General features: G+C 49.7%; 1 protein-coding gene across 1 annotated transcript in view; it reads right to left on the bottom strand.

Moving 5' to 3' along the window:
• rnf17 (ring finger protein 17) overlaps positions 1–17,559 on the bottom strand; it is a 128,925-nt gene that overhangs the window by 40,513 nt on the left and 70,853 nt on the right. The window contains exon 26 of the mRNA XM_072444159.1: positions 4,780–4,951. Within this exon, the coding sequence (XP_072300260.1) occupies positions 4,780–4,951 (172 nt within the window). The remainder of the gene's footprint in view (positions 1–4,779; positions 4,952–17,559) is intronic.

The raw sequence follows: 17,559 nt of genomic DNA, 5'->3' as shown, positions 1-17,559 counted from the left end.
AAGTAGAAAGAGTTGTTTGTTTCAACAGAAACTTCCCCCTTGTATCTACCGAGCCTATTCAGAATCTTAATGGGCTATTAGAATCCTCTTTGTCTTTGTGAGACCCTGGCTCAACCACCCTGAGGACCTGATTAGCATTTAAATATCCTGGTCCTGGTCCTCTACCTTTCCAGGGGTTCAGTAACCCATTATAGATACCAGGAAGATAGAATCTTAGCCCTCCATTTCTGTTTAAAGAAGGTCTTTCTTTTTTAACAAAAATAGCTTCCTTGACTCCTCTTTCAAACCATCTTTTCTCCTGCTTAAAACCTTCACCTCACCGTCTTCAAACGAGTGATTAGAGGCTTCAAGATGGAGATGCACGGCACTCTGAGGTCCTGAACTTGTATTTCTTCTGTGCTGATAAAGCCTCTTGTGTAGAGGCTGTTTTGTCTCACCTATGTAACGTTCTTTACAACTTTCTTCACTCCAATGCAATGGAGGGCTAAGATTCAATCTTCCTGGTATCTATAATGGTATACTGAACCCCTGGAAAGGTAGAGGACCAGGACCAGGACATTCAGATGCTAATCAGGTACTCAGGGTGGTTGAGCCAGGGTCTCACAAAGACAAAGAGGATTCTAATAGCCCATTAAGATTCTGAATAGGCTCGGTAGATACAAGGGGGGAGTTTCTGTTGAAACAAACAACTCTTTCTACTTCAGGAAGGCTCCGCCCAATGGGCGGGTCTTACCACAGAACAGTATTAATATCGGAGTTCTCGATCTAAATTCTTTTATTGACAATGACTCTTGGATGAGAGTCGAAACGTCTATTTTTTCAAACTGAGTCCAGATGAAACAACTGAAGCTTTTTCTACTATGGAACACACCTGGACGAATGAGGGATTACACCGACATATTTCCCATCTCAAATGTTAAAAATCTATTTATATCATTGTATACTTCAGCAAATCCATTAAAAAAAACATTTAATTAAAATAACCAATCATGGACATAAAACTGTGAGACAATCCCCAATTAAACACATGGTGGGATGTAGTAATCAGATTAGTCAGATTCAGGATAGAGTAGGAGTCTTGTTTGGCAGAGTAATAGTCAGCAAGTGTCATCAGGGTCAGAAGATGTGCAGGTTGTTTAGTAAGAGCAGATGCAACACAGATTCCAATCACAGTCAATGCACAGGCAATAATAATAATATTGGTGAAAAACAGAAACAGTGCCCGCCCAAGGCCCAAAGATGTGGTATAACCAGGCAGACCACGAGGGGCATGGGTGGTGGTAGATGATTCTGGCTTGACATGGGTTGACTCACATTTGTGTCCCCTCTGGGGACACTTTAGTGCCCAATGTCCAGTCCCAAAGCAGTTTAAGCACTGATTAGGAGCCATATTGAACCTGTTTTGTCCTCTTCCAGCTCCTGCCCCACCTCCTCTTCCCAGAGAGAATGTGTTATGTCCACGTCCTTGATGGTAGATGGCTGAAGCAGGTGTTTTGGCGTTTGCATTGTAGTATGTGGCCAGTGGTGCCACCCGTGGTTGTGCCATAGCGGGTTCTACGTGTGTCATGACCATTTTAATTGCCGTAGCCAGCTGTTGGTCACTGTCTGACACTGGATTCTCTTCTGTTGCCACAGTCATTATCTTGAACTAGACTTATTTTCCTTCTTTTTATCATTCACGTCTTCTTGGAGCTTTTTAAGTTGTAGTTTGAGCACTTCCACATCCATTTTTTCCATATCCTCACTCAGTCCTTTCTTTTCCTTCAGGTATTTGGCAACATGATGTTGGCAATGGGCATCAAACTCTTCTTGTTTTGGAGTAGAGGGCAACGACATCAGTCAAATGATCCTGGACAGAGTTGGGTTGTCCTTTGACCAGAGTCGTACAGAATATGCTGGTGTTGCTGGTTCCTGGTTGTGTGGACTCTCCTGTTGCACCATGGAACTGTGCTTTAGCTCTTTGCTTGTAGGTGAAATAGTCTTCATCACTTTTCATTTCCAGAGCCATCAGAGCCTTGGCGTCTTTGTGGACGGGGAGTGGTACAAGTTCTTGGCTCAGGAAAGTGTAGTTGTATCCATGCTCATCCACCACTGCTGTGAATGCTCCACCACATATTGATTAGGTTTGAGTTTCCCACAATTTTCTTCTGTTGTTCCTCTTTGCATGAGGAGTTTCTCCTGTGCTTTTGAGCTTCCATCAGCGCAGCTTCCATGAATCTGTCCCCCTTTTGTACATGTTTCTTTGCTTCTTGTTTTCGGTGTAGATTTGTTCTGCTCTCTTCATCTGTGTCTTTGTTATTCACTCCAAAAGGGATGTGTTTATCGGCTCTGTTTTTCTGTTTCATTGTGTTTCTTCTGATTGGAGAGACTTGTTTGATGCTCTTTTGGTTTCACCTGAATATTGTCCAGAAATCATCTCTTTTCTGATTAGAATGTCTTTTGCCATTTTATGTAGTTGTAGTTTATGTAGTTTCACTGAAAATAATAGTGTTTCTTCATGTTCTTTCACTGTCCAGATATGAAGTGTTTTGTAATGCAGGACCTTAGATTGATATTCATTAATACAATTCTATTCTTGTTCTGTGGGAGCCACTGCTTCGTTACCTTGAGAAATCAATCTTTTCTCTGCATATTTTTGCATCATTTGTGTAGTTTGCTTTTTGCTTCCTTTGGGTTTTCTTCATTTGCGCAGATTGTGTTTGAGATTTAAAAATGCATTCATTTACATTTTTATTTGAGTTATGATTCATGAGTGCCAAAAAGCAAACGCGCAGACTCAACAATGAGTTGTTTATTCATATTTCTTTAATGTGATATTTTCTTATTTTGCACGGGCTCTGTATTGAATCTTTTTTTTTATTTAAATAAAACAATTCACCTAACAGAGGTTAGTTAATCCTGTCAGTAGAGTGCAGGTAGCAGCTTTTTAAGTTACCTTTAGTTACCCACATGTCCAACCTTTTTAGAGTCCTGCTACCTTTTCAAATCAGTCCAACTGATTATACGTGTATCTACATGTCCAACGTGTTTTCTGAGTCCTCCTCCTCTTTAAGTCAGTCCCACGGTCTCGTCTCATGAGCTCACATTCACTCATTCAGACTTGTGCAATGTGGAAATTTCAGTTTAAGTTTAAAGTTTTGGCAAAACTCATCAATTTAGTATTATCAATGTGCAGATTTTGGTCATAAATACAAGAGGTTTCTGCCTTACTTTTACTTGTCCCGGTCACAAATGTAGGTGAAAACTGAACATGCTCACTGTCCTTGTTCTCTCATTCCCAGCTGAACGTTACTGGACGCTGTGGGTCAGCCGACATCCAGAAGGGAATCGTTTAGAGCACGATTCGACTGCTTCTTTTCCAAGCACGAGGAGAGACCTGCATCCTCCACCAATTCTACTGGAGTTTAGTCTCTAACAGACTGAGAGGTCTTAAGGTCTTAAGGTCTTTATTTGGTGCAAAAGGGAAAAGAGGCAGAACAGCAGCATGTTGTTGGTCTGCAGCTGAGCTCCTCCTCCCACACTTTCACTTCTTATATCCATGTGTCTTGGGTCTGATGTAATGGCCTGACCACAGCTTTAAGACTATTTGTACCAGTTCACAGAGAGTGAGAAAGTACACAGTACAAATATTGTGTCCCATATGATAAATATGACACAGAAATATAAAATAAATGCATGACAAAAGCTTCAACATTCACAGGTGAGGCATCTGCTCCAAGTCATGTTCCAATGTTCATGTCCTCCAGAGACATGTGTCCTGGTTAGCATGGAGACACTTTACCAAGGACACACAAGTGTGGCCTTCACTGCCTACAACTGGGGAATTTACCCACAATGCACCATGCTTTTGAATCAACTTAAGGTTAAAACATACAAACTATACTTTTATTTAAAAAGGATAATACATGAATATGGAATATTGCAGGAAAAATGCATTAGAATCACAACGACAAGACAGAAATCACTAAACAGTTGAAGTATATATATGTATGTATATATGTGACCCCCTGAATGTGCCCATTGCGCCCCCAGGTGTACATTTTGGGTTATTGGTGTGCCTGGGGCTGGCCTGTTCCATTAGCCGTGTTTGTGGCTGGAGCGAGACACTGGCCTTTAGAGCGGAGGCAGGTACACAGGCTTCTGAGAAACACTTTGACTACATGAAGAGCAGAGAGGAAAGGGGCGGGGCTATAGGTAGTTTTGTTCTGTTTGATTGGCTCTTGTGTGACACATCAAATCCATGGAGCAGAATGAAATCATCCTCTGATAGAGTAGAGTCACCACACGCACATCTGCATTAAACAACCATTAAATAAGTATAGAACTCCTATATCTGGTTCCCGGACCAGACCAACATCACATGATCTCTGTGGGTGGAGTCTGCATGTTCTCCCCGTGTTACCGAGGGTTCTCTGGCTCCTCCCACCGTCCAATCACAATCATGTGTGAGGAGAGAGGGGTGAGTCTAGTGAATGAATGTGAGAGTGAACTGGCTGTAATGTTCCTGTGTGTTCCTGCGACGAGTTGGCCACTGTCCAGGGTGCTCCCCGCCTAAGGCCCAAAGTCACTGGTCCTATATCTCAAATAAATATAATAATTTAATAAAACTGAGATCACATTAGATGAAATACAACAGAACGTTTGAGCCATCACACTGCTGATGTCAGCGATATCATCAAAAATAGCAACTATTTGGTATAAAAATAATGGTGCTATTCTTTACTGTAACAGATTTAAAAATGGTGTTTTGAGATGCCTGACTTTGTGGGTGCTCCTCACCATCTCTGTGGTCCCAAAGCAGCGTGGAGGCGGTTTGGGTCGTGGGGCAGAGTTGGTGGGATTGTTGAAGGTGGTGGAAGCAGAGCTCTGTTTCTCACAGTCTGGACCATCACGTGTCCTGCTCTCTGGGACATCAGCGTCCTCTGGGCTCTCTGTCTTAGGACCAGCAACACTGTCAAACAAGAGCACAAATGGATGCACCATGGCAGAGCAGTTAGCACTCCTCCCAATAAGGACATTGTGTGTTTGATTCCCGAGCCAGACCAACATCACATCTCTCTGGGTGGAGTCTGGGCGGAGTCTGGGTGTAAATGTGTTCTCTCCTGGCACACGTGCATGTAATATTGTACATGTCTGTCAGGACGAGCGCCCCCTGTCCAGGTGCACTAAGACTTCTAATGTAGGGATGCAGAGCTAAACCCAGGTTCAGGTTCAGGTCCAGATTCTAATCCAGAGGTTCAGGTTCAGACCTAATGAGTCCGGACCTGAACCAGGCCATATTTGCATCATGTTATAACAGCGTAACACAAGACACTTGGCTCAATTAAGTTAAGACACTTGAACAAGGACGACTATCAAACACAAGGCTTAACTGCAGTGAAATAAACTCAACTTGTCTGATTTATTCACTGTTTTTAACAGAAGTTACAACTTACACATCACAAGCTACGAGCTACGAGTTAGCAGCTAAACTATAGCGTAACAGTTGACACACATTCATGTGTTTCACTTGAGGAACAAGATCCTGTTGAGTGTTGTTGACAGGGTCAGTCTGGGTCAAAGGTCAAAGCAGCTGTTTCATCTGATACAATGTTTCGTCTTTAGACACATTTCACTCTTTAATAGTCGGATCAAACCTTCAAACACAAAACACCAGTGTCAATAATGAAGTCAGTGTAAAATAACAGAGTTACAAAAACTATCATAAAAGTCAACTAGAATCACTATAAAGCATCAACTTATAGAACTATAGCAGTATTAAAAGTAGAATATGAAAATATTTTACACAACACATCAAAATAATACATCATATTAGCAGCATTAAACACCAGACCATATTTAACAACTGTAGAATACAAATACTATTACAAAATATAAGCTCCAATCAATGAATGCAGCAATTAAACAATATTACTTTGACTTTACTTAATGCCAAATACATCACACCACAACAAGTCATTTCATTCATATTTACACCCAGACCACGCTGACCCCGCCCCTTTAACACGCGGCCACGCCCCTTTAACACGCGGCCACGCCCCTTTAACACACGGCCACGCCCCTTTAACATGCGGCCCCAGTTTAAAACAGTTTTAAAAAAGCCAGCGATCTTACCAGCGCTCCTCTCTCACACGTACGAGGCGCTCCTCTCACACGTACGAGGCGCTCCTCTCTCACACGTACGAGGCGCTCCTCTCACACGTACGAGGCGCTCCTCTCTCACACGTACGAGGCGCTCCTCTCTCACACGTACGAGGCGCTCCTGTCTCACACGTACGAGGCGCTCCTCTCTCACACGTACGAGGCGCTCCTCTCTCACACGTACGAGGCGCTCCTGTCTCACACGTACGAGGCGCTCCTCTCACACGTACGAGGCGCTCCTGTCTCACACGTACGAGGCGCTCCTGTCTCACACGTACGAGGCGCTCCTGTCTCACACGTACGAGGCGCTCCTCTCTCACACGTACGAGGCGCTCCTGTCTCACACGTACGAGGCGCTCCTCTCTCACACGTACGAGGCGCTCCTCTCTCACACGTACGAGGCGCTCCTGTCTCACACGTACGAGGCGCTCCTGTCTCACACGTACGAGGCGCTCCTGTCTCACACGTACGAGGCGCTCCTCTCTCACACGTACGAGGCGCTCCTCTCTCACACGTACGAGGCGCTCCTGTCTCTCACGTACGAGGCGCTCCTGTCTCTCACGTACGAGGCGCTCCTGTCTCACACGTACGAGGCGCTCCTGTCTCACACGTACGAGGCGCTCCTGTCTCTCACGTACGAGGCGCTCCTGTCTCTCACGTACGAGGCGCTCCTGTCTCACACGTACGAGGCGCTCCTCTCTCACACGTACGAGGCGCTCCTGTCTCACACGTACGAGGCGCTCCTGTCTCACACGTACGAGGCGCTCCTGTCTCACACGTACGAGGCGCTCCCGTCTCTCACACGTACGAGGCGCTCCCGTCTCTCACACGTACGAGGCGCTCCCGTCTCTCACACGTACGAGGCGCTCCTGTCTCACACGTACGAGGCGCTCCCGTCTCTCACACGTACGAGGCGCTCCCGTGTCTCTCACGTACGAGGCGCTCCCGTCTCTCACACGTACGAGGCGCTCCCGTGTCTCACACGTACGAGGCGCTCCCGTCTCTCACACGTACGAGGCGCTCCTGTCTCACACGTACGAGGCGCTCCTCTCTCACACGTACGAGGCGCTCCTCTCTCACACGTACGAGGCGCTCCTGTCTCACACGTACGAGGCGCTCCTGTCTCACACGTACGAGGCGCTCCTCTCTCACACGTACGAGGCGCTCCTCTCTCACACGTACGAGGCGCTCCTCTCTCACACGTACGAGGCGCTCCTGTCTTACACGTACGAGGCGCTCCTCTCTCACACGTACGAGGCGCTCCTGTCTCACACGTACGAGGCGCTCCTCTCTCACACGTACGAGGCGCTCCTGTCTCACACGTACGAGGCGCTCCTGTCTCACACGTACGAGGCGCTCCTGTCTCACACGTACGAGGCGCTCCTGTCTCACACGTACGAGGCGCTCCTGTCTCACACGTACGAGGCGCTCCTGTCTCACACGTACGAGGCGCTCCTGTCTCACACGTACGAGGCGCTCCTGTCTCACACGTACGAGGCGCTCCTGTCTCACACGTACGAGGCGCTCCTGTCTCACACGTACGAGGCGCTCCTGTCTCACACGTACGAGGCGCTCCTGTCTCACACGTACGAGGCGCTCCTGTCTCACACGTACGAGGCGCTCCTGTCTCACACGTACGAGGCGCTCCTGTCTCACACGTACGAGGCGCTCCCGTCTCTCACACGTACGAGGCGCTCCCGTCTCTCACGTACGAGGCGCTCCCGTCTCTCACACGTACGAGGCGCTCCTGTCTCACACGTACGAGGCGCTCCCGTCTCTCACACGTACGAGGCGCTCCTGTCTCACACGTACGAGGCGCTCCCGTCTCTCACACGTACGAGGGCTCCTGTCTCACACGTACGAGGCGCTCCCGTCTCTCACACGTACGAGGCGCTCCTCTCTCACACGTACGAGGCGCTCCCGTCTCTCACACGTACGAGGCGCTCCTGTCTCACACGTACGAGGCGCTCCCGTCTCTCACACGTACGAGGCGCTCCCGTCTCTCACACGTACGAGGCGCTCCCGTCTCTCACACGTACGAGGCGCTCCCGTCTCTCACACGTACGAGGCGCTCCCGTCTCACACGTACGAGGCGCTCCCGTCTCTCACACGTACGAGGCGCTCCCGTCTCTCACACGTACGAGGCGCTCCCGTCTCACACGTACGAGGCGCTCCCGTGTCTCACACGTACGAGGCGCTCCCGTCTCTCACACGTACGAGGCGCTCCCGTCTCTCACACGTACGAGGCGCTCCTGTCTCACACGTACGAGGCGCTCCCGTCTCACACGTACGAGGCGCTCCCGTCTCTCACACGTACGAGGCGCTCCCGTCTCACACGTACGAGGCGCTCCCGTCTCTCACACGTACGAGGCGCTCCCGTCTCTCACACGTACGAGGCGCTCCCACTCTCACACGTACGAGGCGCTCCTGTCTCTCACACGTACGAGGCGCTCCTGTCTCTCACACGTACGAGGCGCTCCCGTCTCTCACACGTACGAGGCGCTCCCGTCTCTCACACGTACGAGGCGCTCCCGTCTCTCACACGTACGAGGCGCTCCCGTCTCTCACACGTACGAGGCGCTCCTGTCTCACACGTACGAGGCGCTCCTGTCTCACACGTACGAGGCGCTCCCGTCTCTCACACATACGAGGCGCTCCTGTCTCTCACACGTACGAGGCGCTCCTGTCTCACACGTACGAGGCGCTCCTGTCTCACACGTACGAGGCGCTCCTGTCTCACACGTACGAGGCGCTCCCGTCTCTCACACGTACGAGGCGCTCCTGTCTCACACGTACGAGGCGCTCCCGTCTCTCACACGTACGAGGCGCTCCCGTCTCTCACACGTACGAGGCGCTCCTGTCTCACACGTACGAGGCGCTCCTGTCTCACACGTACGAGGCGCTCCTGTCTCACACGTACGAGGCGCTCCCGTCTCACACGTACGAGGCGCTCCTGTCTCACACGTACGAGGCGCTCCCGTCTCTCACACGTACGAGGCGCTCCTGTCTCACACGTACGAGGCGCTCCCGTCTCTCACACGTACGAGGCGCTCCCGTCTCTCACACGTACGAGGCGCTCCCGTCTCTCACACGTACGAGGCGCTTCGGGGCAGAGGCGTGCGTCTCTATATAGGGTCCGTGTGCTCTATTGACAGCGGCGCATGGCAGTGTTTACGTCTTTTCCAGCGTGAATTTCGCGATCTATGGAATGTTTACGATGGTCTAGTTTTTAGAACAGAAAGGATATAGTTTGTGAGTGCTAAATGTTGTACGAGTCCAGAACCGAATTACGAGGGTTTCGGGTTTTTTTGGACTTGGACCGAAATGATTTTACAAGTCTGGTCCGTGGTAGCGGTCCACATCCCTATAGACATGTAAGTATTTTTGACTTATTCTTACTGAGCAGGTGCAATGTATTGTTGTCACTTACCCGCACAAGCACTTTATTGGGGTGATGCATTAATGTTATGGCCATATGTTTCTGTGTTGAAATTGTGCAGAGCAGCTGTATGTTGTCAGGGACAACCTAACCCATCCATCCATCTTCTGCCGCTTTATCCGGGGCCAGGTCGCGGGGGCAGCAGTCTGAGCAGGGACTCCCAGACTTCCTCCTCCCCAGACACTTCCTCTAACTCCTCCGGGGGGATCCCGAGGCGTTCCCAGGCCAGCCGAGAGACAGTCTCTCCAGCGTGTCCTGGGTCTTCCCCGGGGCCTCTTCCCGGTGGGACATGCCTGAAACACCTCCCGAGGGAGGCGCCCAGGAGGCATCCGGAACAGATGCCCGAGCCACCTCAGCTGGAGGAGCAGCGGCTCTACTCCGAGCTCCCCCCGTGTGGCCGAGCTCCTCACCTTATCTCTAAGGGAGCGCCCAGCCACACGGCGGAGGAAACTCATTTAGACCGCTTGTATCCGCGATCTTGTTCTTTCGGTCACTACCCAAAGCTCATGACCATAGGTGAGGTCAGAACGTAGACCGACCGGTAAATCTAGAGCTTTGCCTTTCGGCTCAGCTCCCTCTTTACCACAACGGTCCGATGCAGCGACTGCATCACTGCAGCCGCTGCACCGATCCGCCTGTCGATCTCACGCTCCATCCTTCCCTCACTCGTGAACAAGACCCTGAGATACTTGAACTCCTCCACTTGGGGCAAGGACACCCCACCCACCTGGAGAGGGCAAGCCACCTTTTTCCGGTCGAGAACCATGGCCTCGGATTTGGAGGTGCTGATTCTCATCCCAGCCGCTGCACACTCGGCTGCAAACCGTCCCAGTGCATGTTGCAGGTCCGGGTTTGATGGAGCCATCAGGACAACATCGTCTGCAAACAGCAGAGATGAGATCCTGTGGTCCCCAAACCGGACACCCTCCGACCCCTGACTGCGCCTAGAAATTCTATCCATAAAAATTATGAACAGAACCGGTGACACAGGGCAGCCCTGGCGGAGTCCAACATGCACTGGGAACAGGTCTGACTTACTGCCGGCAATGAACACAGCTCCTGCTCCTGTCAGACAGGGACCGGACAGCCCTGACCAAAGGGCCCCGGACCCCGTACTCCCGGAGCACCCCCCCAAAGGACACCCCGAGGGACACGGTTGAAAGCCTTCTCCAGATCCACAAAGCACATGTGGACTGGTTGGGCAAACTCCCATGAGCCCTCGAGCACCCGATGGAGGGTATAGAGCTGGTCCAGTGTTCCACGACCGGGACCAAAACCACTCTGCTCCTCCTGAATCCGAGGTTTGACTATCGGTCGGATTCTCCTCTCCAGTACCTTGGAATAGACCTTATGGGAGGCTGTAGTTGGAACACACCCTCCGGCCCCCCTTCTTAAACAGAGGGACCACCACCCCGGTCTGCCAGTCCAGAGGCACGGTCCCCGAACGCCACGCGATGTTGCAGAGACCTGTCAACCAAGACAGTCCTACAACATCCAGATACTTTAGGTACTCAGGGCGGATCTCATCCACCCACAGAGCCCTGCCACCGAGGAGTTTGCGAACAACCTCAGTGACTTCAGCTTGGGTGATGGATGAGCCAGCCGCCGAGTCCCCGGTCTCTACTTCCTCTTCGGAAGACGTGACTGAGGGATTAAGGAGATCCTCAAAGTATTCCTTCCACCGTCCGACGACATCCCCAGTCGAGGTCAGCAGGCCTCCACCCGCACCGTAAACGGTGTTGGTGAGGCACTGCTTCCCCCTCCTGAGGCGCCGGACGGTTTGCCAGAATTTCTTTGGTGCCGACCGATAGTCCTCCTCCATGGCCTCCCCGAACTCCTCCCAGGCCCGGGTTTTTGCCTCTGCGACAGCACGAGCCGCGGCTCGCTTGGCCTGCCGATACCCGTCGATGACCTCCGGAGTCCTACAAGCCAGAGTGGCCTGATAGGCCTCCTTCTTACTTCCTTACTTCCGGTGTCCACCACCGGGTTCGGGTGTTGCCGCCACGACAGGCACCGGAGACCTTGCGACCACAACTCCGAGCAGCCGCATCAAAAATGGAGGCGGAGAACATGGTCCACTCGGACTCAATGAGCCCAGCCTCCCCCGGGACATGGGAGAAGCTCTCCCGGAGGTGCGAGTTGAAGACCCTCCTGACAGAGGGCTCCACTAGACGTTCCCAACAGACCCTCACAATGCGCTTGGGTCTGCCAAGTCTGTCCGGCTTCCTCCTCCGCCAGAGGATCCAACTCACCACCAGGTGGTGATCGGTTGACAACTCTGCCCCTCTCTTCACCCGAGTGTCCAAGACAATATAGGGTTAGGGCAACCTAACCCTATATTGTTTTAATTTTTACTGTCAAAAGCTAAAAGCTTTTTTTTGCAGTCATAGTTCAATAATGAGACCAGGGTCCAGCAACTATTGAAGGCACAATAATTCATGACCTTTATTTAACAAGGAAAGTTCCACTGAAATGTAGCAGCTCTTTATGAGGGGAGTCCAGGCCCCAGAGGGGAAGAGCCTATTGTGCATGTCCTACTGTGCATGTTCTATTGTGCATGTTCTATTGTGCATGTTCTATTGTGCGCATGTTCTATTGTGCGCATGTTTTATTGTGTGCATGTTTTATTGTGTGCATGTTTTATTGTGTGCATGTTTTATTTTGTGCATGTTTTATTTTGTGCATGTTTTATTGTGTGCATGTTCTATTGTGCATGTTCTATTGTGCATGTTCTATTGTGCATGTTCTATTGTGCATGTTCTATTGTGCATTTTCTATTGTGCATGTTCTATTGTGCATGTTCTATTGTGCATGTTCTATTGTACATGTTCTATTGTACATGTTCTATTGTACATGTTCTATTGTACATGTTCTATTGTGCATGTTCTATTGTACATGTTCTATTGTACATGTTCTATTGTGCATGTTCTATTGTACATGTTCTATTGTGCATGCGTTTAGTGGGAAACCAGAGCACCCAGGGAGAACTTCATGGGGGAAATCACAGGGAGAACATGCAAACCCCACGCCACCCGAGAATAGACCTCCTAGAATGGAGGTTTCGCTTTCATCTCCCACAAGGATCTAACTGTAACTCCCCTCCCACTACCAGAGCTGACATTTGAATGTCTTCATTTCAAATGTGAACTATATAAGAAACAATATCAATACTCCTCATTTATCGCCCTCCAAAACCACACCCTGGTTTTATTAATGAACTGCAGGATCTTCTTACATCACTCTGTGCCACAGCCCACAACACACTTATACTGGCAGACTTGAGTCTGCGTGTAGACTTGAGTCTGCGCGTAGACTTCAGTCTGCACGTAGACTTCAGTCTGCACGTAGACTTCAGTCTGCACGTAGACTTCAGTCTGCACGTAGACTTCAGTCTGCGTGTAGACTTCAGTCTGCACGTAGACTTCAGTCTGCACGTAGACTTCAGTCTGCACGTAGACTTCAGTCTGCACGTAGACTTCAGTCTGCACGTAGACTTCAGTCTGCACGTAGACTTCAGTCTGCACGTAGACTTCAGTCTGCACGTAGACTTCAGTCTGCACGTAGACTTCAGTCTGCGTGTAGACTTCATGAAGTCTGCGTGTAGACTTCATGAAGTCTGCATGTAGACTTCATGAAGTCTGCATGTGGACTTCAGTCTGCGTGTAGACTTCAGTCTGTGTGTAGACTTCATGAAGTCTGCATGTGGACTTCAGTCTGCGTGTAGACTTCAGTCTGTGTGTAGACTTCATGAAGTCTGCATGTGGACTTCATGAAGTCTGCATGTGGACTTCAGTCTGCGTGTAGACTTCAGTCTGTGTGTAGACTTCATGAAGTCTGCATGTGGACTTCATGAAGTCTGCATGTGGACTTCAGTCTGCATGTGGACTTCAGTCTGCATGTGGACTTCAGTCTGCATGTGGACTTCAGTCTGCGTGTAGACTTCAGTCTGCGTGTAGACTTCAGTCTGCGTGTAGACTTCAGTCTGCGTGTAGACTTCAGTCTGCGTGTAGACTTCAGTCTGCGTGTAGACTTCAGTCTGCGTGTAGACTTCAGTCTGCGTGTAGACTTCAGTCTGCGTGTAGACTTCAGTCTGCGTGTAGACTTCAGTCTGCGTGTAGACTTCAGTCTGCGTGTAGACTTCAGTCTGCGTGTAGACTTCAGTCTGCGTGTAGACTTCAGTCTGCGTGTAGACTTCAGTCTGCGTGTAGACTTCAGTCTGCGTGTAGACTTCAGTCTGCGTGTAGACTTCAGTCTGCGTGTAGACTTCAGTCTGCGTGTAGACTTCAGTCTGCGTGTAGACTTCAGTCTGCGTGTAGACTTCAGTCTGCGTGTAGACTTCAGTCTGCATGTGGACTTCAGTCTGCATGTAGACTTCAGTCTGCGTGTAGACTTCAGTCTGCATGTGGACTTCATGAAGTCTGCATGTGGACTTCAGTCTGCATGTAGACTTCAGTCTGCGTGTAGACTTCATGAAGTCTGCATGTGGACTTCAGTCTGCATGTGGACTTCAGTCTGCATGTGGACTTCATGAAGTCTGCATGTGGACTTCAGTCTGCATGTAGACTTCAGTCTGCATGTAGACTTCAGTCTGCGTGTAGACTTTAGTCTGCATGTGGACTTCATGAAGTCTGCATGTGGACTTCAGTCTGCATGTAGACTTCAGTCTGCGTGTAGACTTCATGAAGTCTGCATGTGGACTTCAGTCTGCATGTGGACTTCATGAAGTCTGCATGTGGACTTCAGTCTGCGTGTAGACTTCAGTCTGCGTGTAGACTTCAGTCTGCGTGTAGACTTCAGTCTGCGTGTAGACTTCAGTCTGCGTGTAGACTTCAGTCTGCGTGTAGACTTCAGTCTGCGTGTAGACTTCAGTCTGCGTGTAGACTTCAGTCTGCGTGTAGACTTCAGTCTGCGTGTAGACTTCAGTCTGCGTGTAGACTTCAGTCTGCGTGTAGACTTCAGTCTGCGTGTAGACTTCAGTCTGCGTGTAGACTTCAGTCTGCGTGTAGACTTCAGTCTGCGTGTAGACTTCAGTCTGCGTGTAGACTTCAGTCTGCGTGTAGACTTCAGTCTGCGTGTAGACTTCAGTCTGCGTGTAGACTTCAGTCTGCGTGTAGACTTCAGTCTGCGTGTAGACTTCAGTCTGCGTGTAGACTTCAGTCTGCGTGTAGACTTCAGTCTGCGTGTAGACTTCAGTCTGCGTGTGGACTTCAGTCTGCGTGTAGACTTCAGTCTGCGTGTAGACTTCAGTCTGCGTGTAGACTTCAGTCTGCGTGTAGACTTCAGTCTGCGTGTAGACTTCATGAAGTCTGCGTGTAGACTTCATGAAGTCTGCATGTGGACTTCAGTCTGCGTGTAGACTTCAGTCTGCGTGTAGACTTCAGTCTGCGTGTAGACTTCAGTCTGCGTGTAGACTTCAGTCTGCGTGTAGACTTCAGTCTGCGTGTAGACTTCATGAAGTCTGCATGTGGACTCCCCCACAAACCGCCATGCTGGAGCTCCTTGAACTCCTGGACTGTTTGCATCTCACACAACACGTCACAGTACCCACGCACACTAAAGGTCACACACTGGATCTGGTTATTACTGACAGTGCTTCCATCACCAACCTGCAAGTAAATGACTTAGGCATGTCAGACCATAAATACATCTTCATGGAGCTGCCTTTAGCAGCCCCATACAATAAAATAAAACGCCAAATCCATTGTAGAAACATAAAAGCAATGGACAGTGAACTTTTCAACCAGGATCTACAAGGCATCTCATTAGTCACACAGTTCACATCAGTTCATGCACCAATCAAAACAAGAACAGTTACATTTTCAAGTCAGCTCCCTGGTTCACCACAGAGCTCCGCAAGATGGAAACCGCTAGCCGTGCCCTGCAGCGGAAACACACCTCCAGTGGATTACAAGTATTCAAACAGGCCGTGATCATCAAAAATCATACACCAGAGCACGCGCCACAGCTTAGTCCCAATATCTTCACAACAAATCTCAAACAGTACTGGAACCTCTAAGCAGCTGTTCTCAACAATAAACTCTGTTAAAACCTCCCACACACGCACACGCCGACAGCAGTGCAGATCCATGCAATCGGTTTATGGACTTCTTCACAAATAAGGTGGCATCAAACCTTCAGCCCTTCTGCTCCAGCCCCATCTTCCTCTGACATCACTCAACTCCACTTAAGAGTTCTCTGTCTTCTCAGGCGTCACTCACAGAAGTGGATCCTCTCCCCACAGCACTGTTCAAATGTCACATCACACTGTGGTCAGGTTCCTCCAGTCCTCAGAACTGCAGTCATTACACTGTGGTCAGGTTCCTCCAGTCCTCAGAACTGCAGTCATTACACTGTGGTCAGGTTCCTCCAGCCCTCAGAACTGCAGTCATTACACTGTGGTCAGGTTCCTCCAGCCCTCAGAACTGCAGTCATTACACTGTGGTCAGGTTCCTCCAGCCCTCAGAACTGCAGTCATTACACTGTGGTCAGGTTCCTCCAGCCCTCAGAACTGCAGTCATTACACTGTGGTCAGGTTCCTCCAGTCCTCAGAACTGCAGTCATTACACTGTGGTCAGGTTCCTCCAGTCCTCAGAACTGCAGTCATTACACTGTGGTCAGGTTCCTCCAGTCCTCAGAACTGCAGTCATTACACTGTGGTCAGGTTCCTCCAGTCCTCAGAACTGCAGTCATTACACTGTGGTCAGGTTCCTCCAGCCCTCAGAACTGCAGTCATTACACTGTGGTCAGGTTCCTCCAGTCCTCAGAACTGCAGTCATTACACTGTGGTCAGGTTCCTCCAGTCCTCAGAACTGCAGTCATTACACTGTGGTCAGGTTCCTCCAGTCCTCAGAACTGCAGTCATTACACTGTGGTCAGGTTCCTCCAGCCCTCAGAACTGCAGTCATTACACTGTGGTCAGGTTCCTCCAGTCCTCAGAACTGCAGTCATTACACTGTGGTCAGGTTCCTCTACACTGTGGTCAGGTTCCTCCAGCCCTCAGAACTGCAGTCATTACACTGTGGTCAGGTTCCTCCAGCCCTCAGAACTGCAGTCATTACACTGTGGTCAGGTTCCTCCAGTCCTCAGAACTGCAGTCATTACACTGTGGTCAGGTTCCTCTACACTGTGGTCAGGTTCCTCCAGCCCTCAGAACTGCAGTCATTACACTGTGGTCAGGTTCCTCCAGCCCTCAGAACTGCAGTCATTACACTGTGGTCAGGTTCCTCCAGCCCTCAGAACTGCAGTCATTACACTGTGGTCAGGTTCCTCCAGCCCTCAGAACTGCAGTCATTACACTGTGGTCAGGTTCCTCCAGCCCTCAGAACTGCAGTCATTACACTGTGGTCAGGTTCCTCCAGCCCTCAGAACTGCAGTCATTACACTGTGGTCAGGTTCCTCCAGCCCTCAGAACTGCAGTCATTACACTGTGGTCAGGTTCCTCCAGCCCTCAGAACTGCAGTCATTACACTGTGGTCAGGTTCCGATCAGCTCACAGTCACAGCCCTGGCCCGCGTCATGAACGACCTGCTGATGACTGTGGACCAGGGCTCACATCACTCCTCATATTATTGGACTTATCTGCTCATTACTCTCAATATTTCCATTGAGCATCATATTCTGGCTCACACCAGCCACGCTCTGATTTGAGCTGAAACAAAGTCATTTTTTCAGACAACATTAATTTTCATGTTTTCAATCTTTAATTATGGGATAAGAGACCACTTAAGGTTCTTCTCTAGGATTGTTGCTAGGACCACACCTAAATATTTGAGGGATTCCGTTTGCCATTTATATGGGTAAGTCTTTGTAGAGGAGAGGGGGATGCATCGACATAAACTTTAAACAGAAGAAAGGATACATTGAAAAACAAAAAGGTTCATGACAAAAACATGCATTAAACCCAAAACCTACTTGTGTAGAAGAGTTTAAAAAGGGGAGGGAGGACATTCCTAATGAGGGGCCCAAATCCTGCCCCAGCC

This window comes from Eucyclogobius newberryi, unplaced genomic scaffold (assembly GCF_026437365.1).
Source record: "Eucyclogobius newberryi isolate DKJ021-1_F unplaced genomic scaffold, fEucNew1.0.hap1 SCAF_14, whole genome shotgun sequence".
Classification (NCBI taxonomy): domain Eukaryota; kingdom Metazoa; phylum Chordata; class Actinopteri; order Gobiiformes; family Gobiidae; genus Eucyclogobius; species Eucyclogobius newberryi.
The sequence above is the reverse complement of the archived record's forward strand: the minus strand, read 5'-3'. Positions and strand labels throughout refer to the sequence as shown.